Below are 14,537 nucleotides of genomic sequence, written 5' to 3' on the forward strand. Positions count from 1 at the left end.
TGCCCAGCTTTGCCGACTGCCAACCGCCTGGGCCCCAAATGTCTGTTTCCCCCAGGCAAGGATGTCATGTACAAGCCCAATGAAGGGGGGTCATCAGGGAGATCGGACCCCCCCCAGAGACCTGTTCCTGGCTGAGACCGGCCTGGTGCCCCCAGCCCTCTGCTGGGGCCCAGCCCCGAGTCCTGCCTGATGCCCCAGCCCTGTGGACACGGCTGGTCCCCATGGTTGTCTTACAGAAACGGCCTGGTGTCCGCAGTGGGGTGGGCTCGTGGCTCGGCCCCTCACCCCTGCAAGGCTGGAGCTGCCTGCCTCGCAGGCACCCTGCGTCTCCTTCCCTGAAGACGGGTTGTTTCTCTGTATTTCCCTGGACACCTGTATTGCTTCCTACGCGCTCCTGAGCTTTTTCTCCATTATTCGACCCTAATTTCTGTGCCCTCATCTCCTTTCTTGTAGGAGAACCTCCCGGAGCCAGGCACCTACCCCGCTTCTGTAGATTTCCTGGCTAACCTCCTCTCCCTCACCCTGTTTCTCCTTTGGCCTTGGAAAGACTCACTCCTTTATCGGGCAAGTGTTAAGCGTCACGCTTACAGGTTCAGGTGAAACTGGCTAATAATCGTGTCTGTCTCGCGAATCTTCTGATCACGCTTCCGCCGGCAGTCAGACCTCTGCCTGGACCGTCAGCAGGCGGCATGGTGTGTAGCGCTGGTTACGGCTGCTGCCCGGTCCCGCTGGCACTGCTTCCCCCGTCCTGAACCCCCAGGTCCTGCCCTGCCTGCCTTGCTGCCGCTGACCCAACCCCCCACGTCTTCAGTCCCTGTGGGGAGCACTCCGTTGTTGGTGCAGACGGGTCAGAGGAAAATGGATTTTCGCCATCGTTTGACGAGTGGTCCACGCGGGAGTGTGGCCCTCACGGGCCCCTGAACACCACGGCGAAGCTCCTTCCCGCAAACTGAAGCGAAGCCACCGCCCTCGGTGCTTGTTCGGAAGCGGAACGCCATCGGCCACCGCGACGGAAGTGAGTGTGAGGCCCCCCTGCACCTCCAGATGCTCCACTCCTGGTCCACTCCTGGCCTCCACCTCCCACAGGCTGCTCAGCATGTCCCTGCCCGACCGTCCTCTGACATGGGGACATCAGGGGTCCTGCAGGGCCTGGGAGTGAGAGGTCGAGGGCGCCTGACATGGAAGGACTGAGCACGCCAGGGACGGGGACCCTTGGGGAGGTGACATTAGCGGTCAGTGGGAAAGCGTTACTGCAATGGTCTGAAAGCTGAGAAGAGACTGCAAAAATATTTTTAGGAATATGGCATAACATGGAAGAAATGTGTTCACTCGAAGCATGGGAAGGTTGAAATGCCAAACAGTTCTCTTGGCTAAATTTAGCGGAAGTGCTCTTTATTTAAGAACTATAGTAGCAAATCCATAATGCAGGAGACGTATGGACTGCTTTGCTTGGTGTGTCCACACAGCACAGGGTGCCTGCGTGTCACTGACGCTGCTGTCCTTCGGCAGGGCGGCGGGGCAGCAGGCCGGGTGCAGAATCCTATGTGCTGACTGAGTCGTGGGTGGTGGCCATGGAGTGGGGACAGCCCTGGGGTCCTTCTAGATTCATCTGGGAGACTCCCATAACAGGGGAAAGGAGACCACCCTGGGCCCACAAGACTTGTCATGGGTGCTCATTTCTAGCACTTTTCATGTTTTGCCAACTCTCAGCATCCCTGGGAGATCAGAGAGGCAGGAACACTGGGCAGCGGGTGGGACACTAGGCAGGGAGGCTGGCCAGGGGGCGCTCTGGCCAGAAGCCTCCAGACAGCCATCGGTGGAGGAAGGAGGTCAGGACACCAGGGTCTACCCGACGGGCTGCAGCAGGAGCCACCGGGTCAGGAGAGCCCCCGGGTCTGGGGCATGATGGGTCAGGGGGCCTGGGGGGGCAGGTGACCAGGCAGACGACACCAGGTGGAACGACCGCCCGCCTGAGGCTGAGACCTTGATGCCAGGACAGCCTCTTCGGCTCGGGAGACCTGTAGGCTCCCATGATAAGGGTGGGGGCAGTGAGAGGGGCTCGTGGTCTCCGGCTGGCCTGCTTCCCCCGCAGGCTTCAGCAGGCTGGGACAAGGGAAAAGGGGGAGAGGAGCTGCCGGTGTGGCCCCTGTGGGTCTGGGGTTGGCAGGGGGGTCCTGAAAGCCTCTTAATGGGATTAAACCCTTTATCCAAGGATTGAAAGAAGAAAGGCCTAAGACGAAGATGCGCACACCTGAGGCAGGTTTTGCTGGGAGAGCGACACAGACTGGGGAGACCTTGCTTTATGGAAAGCGGGATGTGGTGACGGGGCGCCCCGAGCTGAGCCTGGCTGGCGTCAGGGTTTCAGTGCACCAGGACACGCAGGCCCGGGCCACCGCCACCACCACCCCCATGACTCTGCGGGCTCCCCTGGTCCAAACGAGGAGCAGCTTCGCAATCACGGCTCCCGCATTGTCCAAGGGGTCCTCTGGGATCTTCAAACTCTTTTTTCCTTCACAGGACTCCCATTCCCGACTGCTTTGTCTCTCAATTCCCTCACTGTATGTGGCTTTTGTGGAAGCTAATTTTTTCCCTTGAACTTAATTAATTTTGAAACCAACAAAGGTTGCACACCTGGCACCCAGGGCAGAGTTTGGCTGCACGAGCACAGGAAATCCAATTAAAATCGTAAAACTGGGAAGAAAGAGAGTGGCTGATGAGATGAAGAGTGACGTGGAAGCAGGAGTCCCCATGGATCGAGGGGCCGCTCCCTCCCTCCCCCCGGGGAAGACCCGTCCGGGCCTCGCTCTGGGCAGCTCAGCGTGCTGCGGTTTTCATCTTCCAAGCGACTCCTTAAACAACCGAGAATTCGAAGCGTGAGAGCAGTGGAAGCTGCAATCAGGAAGAAAATTATTCATTTTGGTCTTGTGCCATTATTTTCTTCGCCTTCGCACATTAAAATATTTTGAGTTTCTAATCCATTAGCAGGGAATATGCATTCATGATAACTGCAGAATCTCTGAAATGTTTAATTGAGAACAAAAATAGCTCTTCGCACCGGACAGAAAAGCACTAGGAGATCACAGATGCTCTGTCCTCATGGGCTCTGAGCTGACATGGTTCCCACGACGATGTCCTTTACAACCACCCTGGGCTCTCTGTAACCCGAGGGTCGGAACGTCGCAGTTCTGGGAAATGTTTACTTGTGGAACAAGCACAGGCTCTGAATGAATGCTGCTGGCGAGGCCTCAGGACGCTGTGTTCTTCGCCCTGACGTGTGTCCTGAGACCTCGGAGGTACGAACGCTGGGCTGGCTGCCGAGGTAGAAGGGAGACGTGGGTGATGGAAGGTGGCTGCCGGGGCCCCACCCCAACCACCCCTACAGAAGTCTGGACACACTCCAGCCGCTGCCCCCGTCCTGCAGGGCCACCTGGGAGGCAGGTGGGATGTGACAGGGTCCCGGCCACCGTGGGGCTGTCATCACCCCTGGTCAGAGTTCAGGGTCTTCAGAACAGGGCCTGGGACGCTTTTCTCTACGGAAACAGCCCTGAAACTGGGGTTAAATTCTACACGAGTTAAGGTCTTATTCTTAGACACCAATAGGATGATTTCCTGGTTTGGTCACATTTAAGTAGCTGAACAGCAGTTTGCTATGAGTCTGGAACCCAGATCCCCTCACTGTCCAATGAAAACGTGCTCGGACCCTGATTCCACGAGTGGCCTCTGACCCGGCTGTGCACCCGGCCACCGGCAAGCGCGTGGGCAGTGGCATTTACGTCCGTCCTCCAGGGAGCGGAGGGGAGGGGGGGAACGGCTGACGGCGGAGGAGGCTAAACGCTGCCCGAGCCTCGGGCTCAGTGGTGGGGGGGGCTTCACCATTTGTGCTGCTGTCATGGGGGCCACGCGAGACCTGCCTCTTGGCCACGCCTATGGGGAGAGGCTGGGCCTTCTCTGTGGGATCCTGTAGAACAAAAGGGGTTTGTGCAGAATGCCCCAGGGGCACAAGTCCACGGGGGGGACAATGGCTGGGAAGGGTCAGCACAGCCCTGGCCTGGCTGCCCGCCCAGGTGTGTCCCAGGCCCATTGCTGCTGCTTCCACCTGTGTAGGGAGAGCAGGGGGGCCCGTGAGCGGTCCCTGAGGAGGGGGTCAAAGGGGCTGGCTCTAGTCAGAATGGCGGGGCCCTTGGCCACGTCACATCATTTCTCTAAACCTCAGCTTCTCCATCTGTAAAGTGGGTTGTCACCCAGACTGAATGAGATGAGGGTGGGCAAATGGGGGGGCATCGGTCAACAAGCACAAACCTGCAGTGATAAGATGAATAGGTTCTGTGTCTCACCAAAAGCAAACGGAGGGGCTTCCCTGGTGACGCAATGGTTAAGGATCCGCCTGTCAATGCAGAGGACACGGGATCGAGCCCTGGTCCTGGAAGATCCCACATGCTGCGGAGCAACTAAGCCTGTGCGCCACAACTACTGAAGACCTCGCACATAGAGCCCGTGCTCCGCAACAAGAGAAGCCACCGCCATGAGGAGCCTGCGCACCACAGTGAAGAGTAGCCCCCGCTCGCCACAACTAGAGAAAGCCCGCGCGCAGCAACAAAGACCCAACGCAGCCAAAAATAAATAAATAAATACATAAAATTTATATATATATATATAAAAAAACCAAAGGGAATCTGTGAGGCGATGGACTGGGGAATCATCTCATATTGTATACACGTGAGAACATCACATCGTGTACGTTAGATATACACCACGTCCATCAGTAAGAAGCACACGACGTAGGGCTCAGAGCTGCACCACAGTGGTCACCCTCACTGGCCACTGGTGACAGGTCCCTTGTCATCCAGTTAGAGGGGTACCGGCTAAAACACAAGGAACTTCCTTTCCTAGGGTTTACTAATTTGGTAGGAAAAGAATCGGCTTTAAATTGTAACTCTTAGTGAGGAGGGCAATGAAAGTCCCTCCGTTACCCAGGAAAAGTGATGGGACGGCCACATCCCTAAGGGCCTCACTTGGGGGCAGGACCCAGAGACAGCGGAGGTGAGGTGGCATGGGCGGGGGGCAGGATACGGGCCTCGGCGGCACAGACACGGTCTGCCCGCACCTTGTGGGCTCAGGCGTTGGGGGCAGGCTCTCCCCAGGGCCTCACACCCGTCGTCAGGGAGCACGTCTGAAACAGCCCGGCTCCCAGCTCCCAAGGCCCTTACCCATCCACACGGGGTCACAGGACGAGTGATGGGCTTCAAGGGGAGACACTGACCTGGCTTCCCAGTGGCAAACAAAACAGGCCCCACCACGGGGTACGGCCAGGTGTGGGTGCCGGGCTGAGGGTGCTCACTGCTTAAAGGACCGCATTTCCGGAGAAGGGCTCTCCTCACACTATGCCTGCCCCACGCCAAGTCCCCACCACGGCCTGAGAGAGGCACCAGCGGCCAGCCGAGCCTGGGCAGCCCACACCAGCGACACGGGCTCTAAGTCTGCAGAGATGCTCCAAGTTTGGTTCCATCCCCGCTGCCGGCTCAGGGCTACGAGAACAGCCGCATGGCTTCTCGACAGCCCACGGGTGGCGAGACCTTAAAGGGAATAAAGAAACCCTCGTGGCAGAAGGGACACTGGCTAAGCTCAGTTCGGCAGGTAGAGCCACTCTCGGTGTCACCTTCCAGATACAGCACAGCAGGTGGAGAAAACCAGCCTTTCCAGCTCCAACACTACGGAACCAGCACAAAATTCCAAAGGCCGCGCGGCTGAACTGAAACCAGGGACCTGGCGGGATTTGGCCAGAAGTGGAAGAACACCTGAGTCAGGCTTGGAGCAGCAAACGGTCGCGGTTTACCAGGCACCTCGGAAAAACGACCAGAAAGGGAGGCCCACGCAGCCCTTACCTTGCTCTCATCCTCGGGGTCATTGTAGCCGCACGCATCCATGAAATCCGGGAACGTCTCTGACCACCCGTCACTGGTGCAGTTCTTGCTTATGTTTCCTGGAAGGTAAAGGCCAGGTGTCTGATCTGCGCGTCAGGACTGGCCTGGGTGACCAGGGCCCCCGCCTGCACCTACGCCGGCTTGAGAGGCTCCCTCTCCCTCGGGGCCGGCGAGGGGCCCGGGCCTGAACCCGGGGCAGCTGCTGCTCAGGGTGCGTCCCCCTCCTTGGCCTCCTCACCCACGAAGCCTGGGCAGCGGCCCCTGCAGCCCCGGGGCCTTGGCGGCTGGAGGGAGTGGATTCTGCGCCAAAGCACGGGCGTGGTGTTGGGGGCAGTTTTGTTGGGACAGAGGTGCCGGTGTGTTCTACTCGCTACGGAGCGGGGCGGAAGCCCACAGTGAGAGGCGTCGTAGGCAGACCCTGGCCGTTCTGCCCTGCTCTGCCCTGCGCTTTCCCGCTCCCCTGGGCCAGTCCTCACCTCGCTGCCCGAGGCACAGTGACCGGAGCAGCCAGGGCAGGCACCACTGGTCACTGTGGTTGCAGGAAAGACCGTGGACGTCAGATTTGCGTGGCATGAAATAAAGGCAGCTTTGATTTTACACCCCCACTGTTTGCTCCTAAGAACCTAACTTGCACGTCAGACTCAGCAATGCAGGGTCCCCTGCACAGGAAGAGGCGCCTTTAGCAGATGACACACGGGGTGGTGAGGGGAAGGGGATGGACCTGCTGGGTGGGCTTTGGGAGCTCGGACCCAGGCTGGCGCGGTGACTTTGGCCCTGCTGTCTCTGCTTCCTGCTGGGACCACAGGCCCAGGGCTTTCAGAATAGCAAATGTTTCCTCACACCATCTCTTTTTATTTGCACACTTGGTGGCATCACTGTTCCCATTTTATAGATGGAAAAGTGAGGCTCTGAGGGTCAGCAACAACTGAGTTTTGGGATTCAAAGTCCCTCATTTCCTCTACCCCAGGGCAGCCCAGCTGTTCACCTGCTCTGACTGATGAATCAGGTGGAATCAACAGCGCAGCGCATCCACACTGGGGAGGAGATAAGCATAAGCCACTCTGCTCACCGCGGGGAGAGAGGCCGGGGGAGTCCAGGCCCCAGTCCACTGGAGAGGAAGTGGGTTGGGTCGGTTTCAGCAAAGCCCTGGAAAGCAGCACCTGGGCTCTCCCGGCCCAGCCTCACTCCCGCACCGCCACCCCCTGGGTTCTCTGATTCCAGACCCGAAACCTCCCGCTCCAGCCCCCGGGGGGGCCTGTGGGCATCTCGGGCACAGGGACTGCAGTGCTGTGGGCAAGACAGAGCCCTGAAAGGGGCAAGGTTGCTGAGGTCTGGCTCCGCTGCCCCACGTTACAGAAGGGAGACTGAGGCCCACAGAAGAGAATGACCTGCCCGTCAGGGTCGAGAACAAGAAAGAACAACTGGTCGGCAGCGTAGGGCTCACCGGCTCCGCCCGGCTCTTCCATATTTAATTCATGCAATCCTGACAGCTACGTGAGGAGGCCCTTTGATGATCCCGTTTTACAGATGAGAAACCTGAGGCTTAAAGAAGCTGGGTCACCCGCTCAAAGCTACACAGATTACAAGCGAGGTGCCCGTGTCAGACCTGGGCAGTCAGCTCCTACCTACCTGCTCTTGGGACCTGTACCCTAAGCTCTGTGGAAGGGCAAGGAGTGCTGAGCTGGCCATTCCTCACTTCTTATATGGCAAACACTAAAGAAGACATTTAAATAAACCTCATCCGATGAAGTCAAGACTCACCCACAGGGTTGTCATCTTGCCTGGCTTCACACTCCTCAGTGAAACCTTAGGCAAAAGTGGAAGGTGGGCTTCCAGGAAATGCTTGAGACGGTAAAGTCAAGAGAGGGGCTGGGGAGGTGATGGAGGGGTCAGGGAGGTGAGGGACGGGTCGTGGATGTGAGAGATGGACAAAGGGGTGAGAGCGGGGCCAAGGAGCTCAGGGAGAAGGGCGTGGGAGGTGAGGGAGAGGGGTCGGGGGGGGAGGGAAGGATCTGGGGGATGAGGGAGAAGGCAGGGAAGTGAGGGGAGGCATGGAGGTGAGAGAGGGACCTGGGAACAAAAGTGGGGCACAGCTTAGGACTCAGAAGTCTGGTCACCTGTTGTGAGGACCCCCGCAATCTCCATGCCTCTCCCCACCGCAGCCCCAATTGAGCTGCAGTGTTGGGGCCTCAGCACGGTGGTGTAGGCAGCCCCACCCCAGCTCCCTAAAGCTGATTGCACACTCCTGTCCTCGGTCCTTAAGTGCATGTTTGAGTGTGACTGTCCTGAAAAGGCCACAGTCACACGTCTGGCCCTGAGCACGGCCACCTGGGCTCAGACCCTGTCAGGAGAGTCCTGGCTTGGGCCGAGGCAGGAGTGATGCGCAGGCTCCAGGTTGCGGCCGGTCCACCGGATGTGCTCCCATTGTGGACCGTTTCAGGCTCCGAGTCAGGGGCGGGCCAGGGCCCTCGCAGCCCTCTGGGGACTGGCCAAGCGGCTTCTGGAGAGGACGGGGAGCAGAACTCAGAACTGGGCTGCCTGGCCGAGGGCACGGGCTCCTGGCCGTGTCGTTGTTGGACGCAGAGCATAGGCGCCTTCTCCCCGGCTGAGAGAACACTAATACTTGAAGGCATCCATGATGCCCTAAGGCTCCAGTTCGTCAGAATAAACCTCCGAGTCCTGGAACCTGGCCCTCCTCCACCTGATGGCCTGATACTGTCTCTTGCAAAGACCTGCTCTCAGAACTGTGCCCAGTCCCCCAGCTCTCCCCTCCCACAGAGGTAGAGTCTCCCACCCGCCTGTTCACATCCCCTTTCCTAGCCCGGCTCAGGGGGACCTCACGTGGGCCCCAGGGCTCACCCGCATGGGGACAGCAAAGCAAGGTGCTGGTTGCCATGACAACATGTACCGATGTGTAGAGAGACCCCCCAATTTCCCACTTATAACTTTTTATAAAAAACAGGTTTATTTCTCGAACATCTGGGTTTCCAGGGCCTGTGTGCAGAGCAAGCCCCGGAAGGAGGGGGCGGCCCATCCCGGTCAGCACCTTCTGAGGCGGGAAGCTCCGCGACTGCAGGTGTTCAGGTGACAGGGGGCCGGGTCAAGGGTGGGGCTGAGAACCCAGAGAGTCGGTCCAGGAAAGGAGATGATTCCTGTGAAGGAGAAAGTGCATTCCCGGCCGGGAAGGGACACCCTGGAGGACGCTCTCTGAGGGTTACGGTGCCCAAGTGCAGCAGGTGTTTCTATTCTCTCCCTGCCTGGTGCCGCGGCCCCTCGTCTGCGCTGGGCATCTGTGTGTCTGGCTCCTGCCCAGGGTCTCCTGTCCGCCCCACCTTGTGTGCTGTAGGGCGGACCACCTGGCCGGAAGGCTTCTGTGCTCCCAGTCTCTAAGGCCAGCTCAGCACAGCCGCTCCCTGACTCACTGGGCCAAGGAAACCGACACCCCGCTCCTTGTGCCTTCATGGAGAAGCCAGCCCCTCATATGCACCCCACCGCAAAGCTCAGAAACAACACAGACGACAGTACCTGGTTTGCTATAAAAATTGCTGAACAGTTTTGGACAGGGCACCGTGACAGTCTCGCCGACATCCGCGGGGAGCCAGCACGTGATGTTGTCCCAGACGCCGCTGCAGGCTGGAGGGGAGACGGGGGTGAGCAAGGCCCTCTGCCCACCACAAGGGCAGCACGCTCAGGCCACACGTGGGGTGCCCAGGGTGGTGGGACTGCATCTGCTCAGAAGCCTTTCAAATAGAAAGCCTGTTAATTAGGTAATTATCTTGCAAATTATGTTTCTGTGAAACTCGCACCACGATATTATTGAGAATATACTTGGCATGGGTTCATTGTAATCAGCTTTGGAGGAATAAGCAGATCTGTGGTAGAACGTTTCTGAGGAACCCAGCATGCACTGCGCACTTTTGAATTGTAGTAGAATCATTACTTTTTCCTCCTGAAGTGCTTCCCCCCCACCCCCCATGTGATAAAATGGGCAACACTGGGTATTGTGTAAGTCTTAGAGGTAAGGGTCCCCTAGATGCACATACACTTGTGCGTTTATGGATTCTGACTTCAAGGACAATTTGCAAATTTAAATATTTGAAAAGATTTAGTGGATTTCAGCAGTCAAGACGACCTATTAGCGGTGAAATCTTCGGTTACCCTCATGGAGTTATCAAAACTTAATTTGCATAATGTTATAGCTTAAAACACTTTCTCTTATTTGGTTTAATAACCACCCCATGACGGTAATTCATACCAACACTGTATTAATCATCTCACTGACAAAGAGCACTGAGGTTTGAATGGTCCAGGGGCCTCTCGACATTAAACAGACAGTAAATGAATCCACGTTTGAACCCAGGAAATTTTTATCACAAGTCCAAGGTGCTTCTACTATATTTTGTGACCTCTAAACTTCTATACTTCATTTAAACTTCAGTATTGGAGGAGCAGGGTGCTAGCCTCAATTAAAACAAAGAAAGAAACAACAGTTCTGCTCTCTGACACGCCACCCACACCTGTACAATAACTGCGCAAACACATCAATGGAGTTATGCATTTTTGGTTCGACCACGGAAATGTTTTACTTCTAAGAACAGAGGTAATGAAAAGTTGGCTACAAACCAAGTTTTGCAAAAAAAAAGATGAAAATAGGGACTTCCCTGGTGGTCCAGTGGTTAAGACTCCGTGCTTCCACTGCAGGGGGATTGGGTTCAATTCCTGGTTGGGGAACTAAGATCCTGCATGCCGCACGGTGTGGCTAAAAACACACCCAAAAATCCATGAAAGTACTTTCTAAAGCCTTTTTTTTTTTTTTTTTTTTTTTTTTTGCCGTACGCGGGCCTCTCACTGCTGCGGCCTCTCCCGTTGCGGAGCACAGGCTCCAGACGCGCAGGCTCAGCGGCCATGGCTCACGGGCCCAGCCGCTCCGCAGCATGTGGGATCTTCCCGGACCGGGGCACGAACCCGTGTCCCCTGCATCGGCAGGCGGACTCTCAACCACTGCGCCACCAGGGAAGCCCTCTAAAGGCTTTTTAAAATAAAATGAAAATACATTCATCCTAAGAACTGAATTACCTACCGAAGATTGAGTACATGAATTCATACTATATTAACATTCTTACATATTTAAAGAAAATGTTGCTTTTTGAAAAATTACTTAGAACACATAATCAAGGACAAAGACATCACTAGAAACACACCTCCAGCCCGGTGGGCAGTGCAGCCTGCAGGCCTGGGAGTGTACGGATGAGCAGGGTGGTAAGGAGGGATGTGCCTATGCGATGCGGGCAAGAGACAGACAACTGGGGACATACGAGCTTCTTGCTCCATTTCCCAAGTCTCATGAAAATGGCAGTTGAGGGCTTCCCTGGTGGCGCAGTGGTTGAGAGTCCGCCTGCCAATGCAGGGGACATGGGTTCGTGCCCTGGTCTGGGAAGATCCCACATGCCGTGGAGCGGCTGGGCCTGTGAGCCATGGCCGCTGAGCCTGCACGTCTGGAGCCTGTGCTCCACAACGGGAGAGGCCACAACAGTGAGAGGTCCGCGTACCGCAAAAAAAAAAAAAAAAAAAAAAAAAAAAAAAAGGCAGTTGAGAAATTTGAAATGGCAGTTCCTAGAGATGTCATAAAACGGAAGACAGACAGCACGTATGTGTGTTAAAGATTCAGGTGGAGCAAAGGGGGCGGCAGCCCAGCCCGCAGGAGGTGAGCAATGGGGGTGCCCTTAAAGGGCACAGGTGGCCTATGTTTGGGAGAATCACGTCGAGTTTGAATTCTGAACTCTGAGAACTCCAGACTTCCCTGCCCTGCTGGGTGTTTCTGGAAGCTCTGTTGGAGGAGCACCAGGGAGCCCCGGACCAACCAGGCTGCCTGGCAGGGGACGGAGGGCGCAGGAGTGGCTCCGAGAACAGCACTTGGTGACCACCCTGTGTACTACATCATCGCGAGTGTCTTGCCATTGTTCTGGTACAAAGTTGATGCTAATGATTGATAGAGACATGGAAAACTAACTTAGAGTTCCAGGAATAACACAGAGCTACACTGGAAAGGAGACTGGGACTGTTACAGGGTCAACTGTGATCACAACAGCGTAAACCACAAGCGTGATGGGACTCTGCGGGCGGGGCAGGGGGGCAGCTTGGAGAAAGGGGAGAGAGCTGACAGGCGGGGGCCACTCCCGACAGAGTTCAGCTGGAGCTAAGGCAAACCGGGGAGAAAAGGCTTGTTTGAAAACTGGTGAATAGTCTAGACTGCGTGAGAAAAAGTGGCGTGGGTGAGGCAAGCAGGGTCTGCGTGAGAATTTATTTTTGTTACACTCTGGTAGCAACCTAGATATTTGAGATGGTGATAATAAAATCAAGGCTCAGTCTGCAAAGAGGAAAATTTTGTTCACATCAATAGACTGAAAAGTTACTTGATGAAATTCAGCAGCCATTCCTAATTTTTAAAAGCTCTAAATAGAATAACGAAATACCGAGACTGCCTTAAAATAGCAAAGACCATTTATTAAAAGAAGTAGCTATTATTAGAAACGGTTAAGCGCAGTGTACAGCCCAACCCAGGAACCTACTGGGCACTTGCTGTCACCTTCATGCTTCAACAATATATTAGCGCTTTAGCTAAAACAATAGATAAAGTGAACTAAACAGATTTGCTAAAATAAAGAAGAGAAAAAAATCCTAGAACTGCATTTTGCAATAAGGTTACCACATGTGGCCGTTAAGTTTAAGCCTAAATCGACTGAAGTTAAATGCAATTGAAAATTCAGCTCCTCAGCTGCAGTGGCCACACTTCTAATGCTCAGTAGCCACATGTGGCTGGTGGCTCTCACCTCACAGCTCAGACACACATTTCCATCATCCCAGACAGCGTCACCCTCGAGCTGTAGCTAAAACGAGCAAAAAATAAAACTAAAAAGCCACTCTTACAAACTATCAAGAAACAAAGCAAAGAGAGAAAATAACAAACCCATCATTACTGTACATAAACTATTGCTGGGGGTAAATTAGCCCAAACAGATGCAACTTTCTTCAGGTCATGGTTTTTCAGCTAAAAATGGCCATATAAATTACCTGAAATATTTTATGAATAAATTATAAATGAGAATGAGAATTTTTTGGTAAAAATTTATCACTTATCACACAAATCTTCTCCGTCTTTCAAAACCCAAAACAAGGAGGAGGAGGTCTCTTATCCAAAGTGGGGGTCAGTGGCTTGGGGAAATGAAAAGCACGGTAGGTGCTTAATGCCTTAAATATCTGCCATTAGTTGAAACACAAAGTGTGTTTCTATTACTTCAACATAGAACACAAAGCCAAAGCCTTTCCTTTGCATGTGGGCTTGTTGACTGGGCTCCTCTTTGCTCTTCTTGTGTAAATCACACTCTGACCTGTCCTCGGTGATTTCCAACCTCAGAGCACTGAAAGCGGGCTGACTCAGGCTCCCGCAAAGCTAGGTTTCCAGAATCGATCCTAGCCGCCATTCTCACCTCCAACCCTACGGCTGCTTAGCAACTCACTTTTTTAGTTTTTCCAAAGCACACAAATTGATTTTCCCAGAAACAAGTGTTTTTTTGTACTCCTCAGCTTCCATACTGTTTAATTTAGCACTTGGGTGAGTAACAGACTTGGGAGGCACTGACACGTTGTAAACTTGGCAAAGTGTCCCAGAAGCTGCAGAGAGGAGGTGGCGGAGGAGCCCCGACCAGGGCCTGACCGAGGTGCCTCCGTGAACCAACCGCCAGACTTCGCAGGAAAAGAGCGCATAGGAGCCCAGCGTAAACCGGCGGTGGTGGCTTCCTAAGTTCCTCTTGGGAAGACAGCTTAGTCCCCTGAAAGGAACATTCTAGATCAAAAGGTTCAGAAAAACTGGTCTTAGGCATGGTGCAACCTCCAGACATTTCTTAAACTTCACGGCAACTTGAATGGAACATACTCAGGACATGGATGAGTTGTGCTCAGGAAAGGCTGCTATTAGAACACGTGCCTGTCAATATTCTGGAACTCAGAGGAGACAGCTGCAGTTCACCTGGCCCGATGCAGTCTTACGAAGGGGGAGGAACTGACCACCATGGAAAAGAAACTTGTACCCGAAAAACCAACTCTCTTTCCAAAATATCCCCGGGCAAGTCATACTCTCACAGACGATGGTACACGTGTTGCTTTGAGTCCCGGGTTTATTTTCTCATTATTTCAATGATATAAACAGCAATTCGTTTTCAAGAAAATCAGGTGAGTCACTACTTAGGTGTTACACTTCGTCTAGGGCAGAGCTTTTACAAACACTGTGTTTCCTGCTCTGGGTTTGCAGAGCGAGGTTGGGGCCAGAACCCGTCTTGCTGTCACTGTCCTCTCCGTGGAAGACCACTGTCCCCACTGACCCTCTGTGACCTCCTGGGACGTGGGGAGATGTGTTACTACCACTCCAGTCTTCCACGTTCAAGGTGTTTTATGATGAAAGCCCTGGACACAGAGCCAGAGGCATGAACCGAGTCCAGATGCGCAAGCAGACAAAGGACGGCTCTGAGCACTCATCCAGCGAATGCAGGGCTGATGTCTCAGGTGAGGCTGTGACCACGACTGACGTGGTCTGCCGCCCTCTCTGGGTGAGGTTCCTGG

The 14,537-nt window shown here is 54.6% G+C and overlaps 1 protein-coding gene across 2 annotated transcripts in view; it reads right to left on the bottom strand.

Moving 5' to 3' along the window:
- Positions 1-14,537, bottom strand: part of VIPR2 (vasoactive intestinal peptide receptor 2) — a gene marked incomplete at its 3' end in the record, with an annotated part of 66,471 nt that overhangs the window by 35,946 nt on the left and 15,988 nt on the right. For both annotated transcript variants that reach the window (XM_079710855.1, XM_079710854.1), the window contains exons 3-4: positions 9,447-9,554; positions 5,883-5,980 (exon numbers count right to left, since the gene is read on the bottom strand). In XM_079710855.1, the coding sequence (XP_079566981.1) occupies positions 5,883-5,980; positions 9,447-9,554 (206 nt within the window). The remainder of the gene's footprint in view (positions 1-5,882; positions 5,981-9,446; positions 9,555-14,537) is intronic.

The sequence above is a fragment of the Hyperoodon ampullatus genome (assembly GCF_949752795.1).
Source record: "Hyperoodon ampullatus genome assembly, chromosome: 9".
In the NCBI taxonomy this organism is placed as follows: Eukaryota; Metazoa; Chordata; class Mammalia; order Artiodactyla; family Ziphiidae; genus Hyperoodon; species Hyperoodon ampullatus.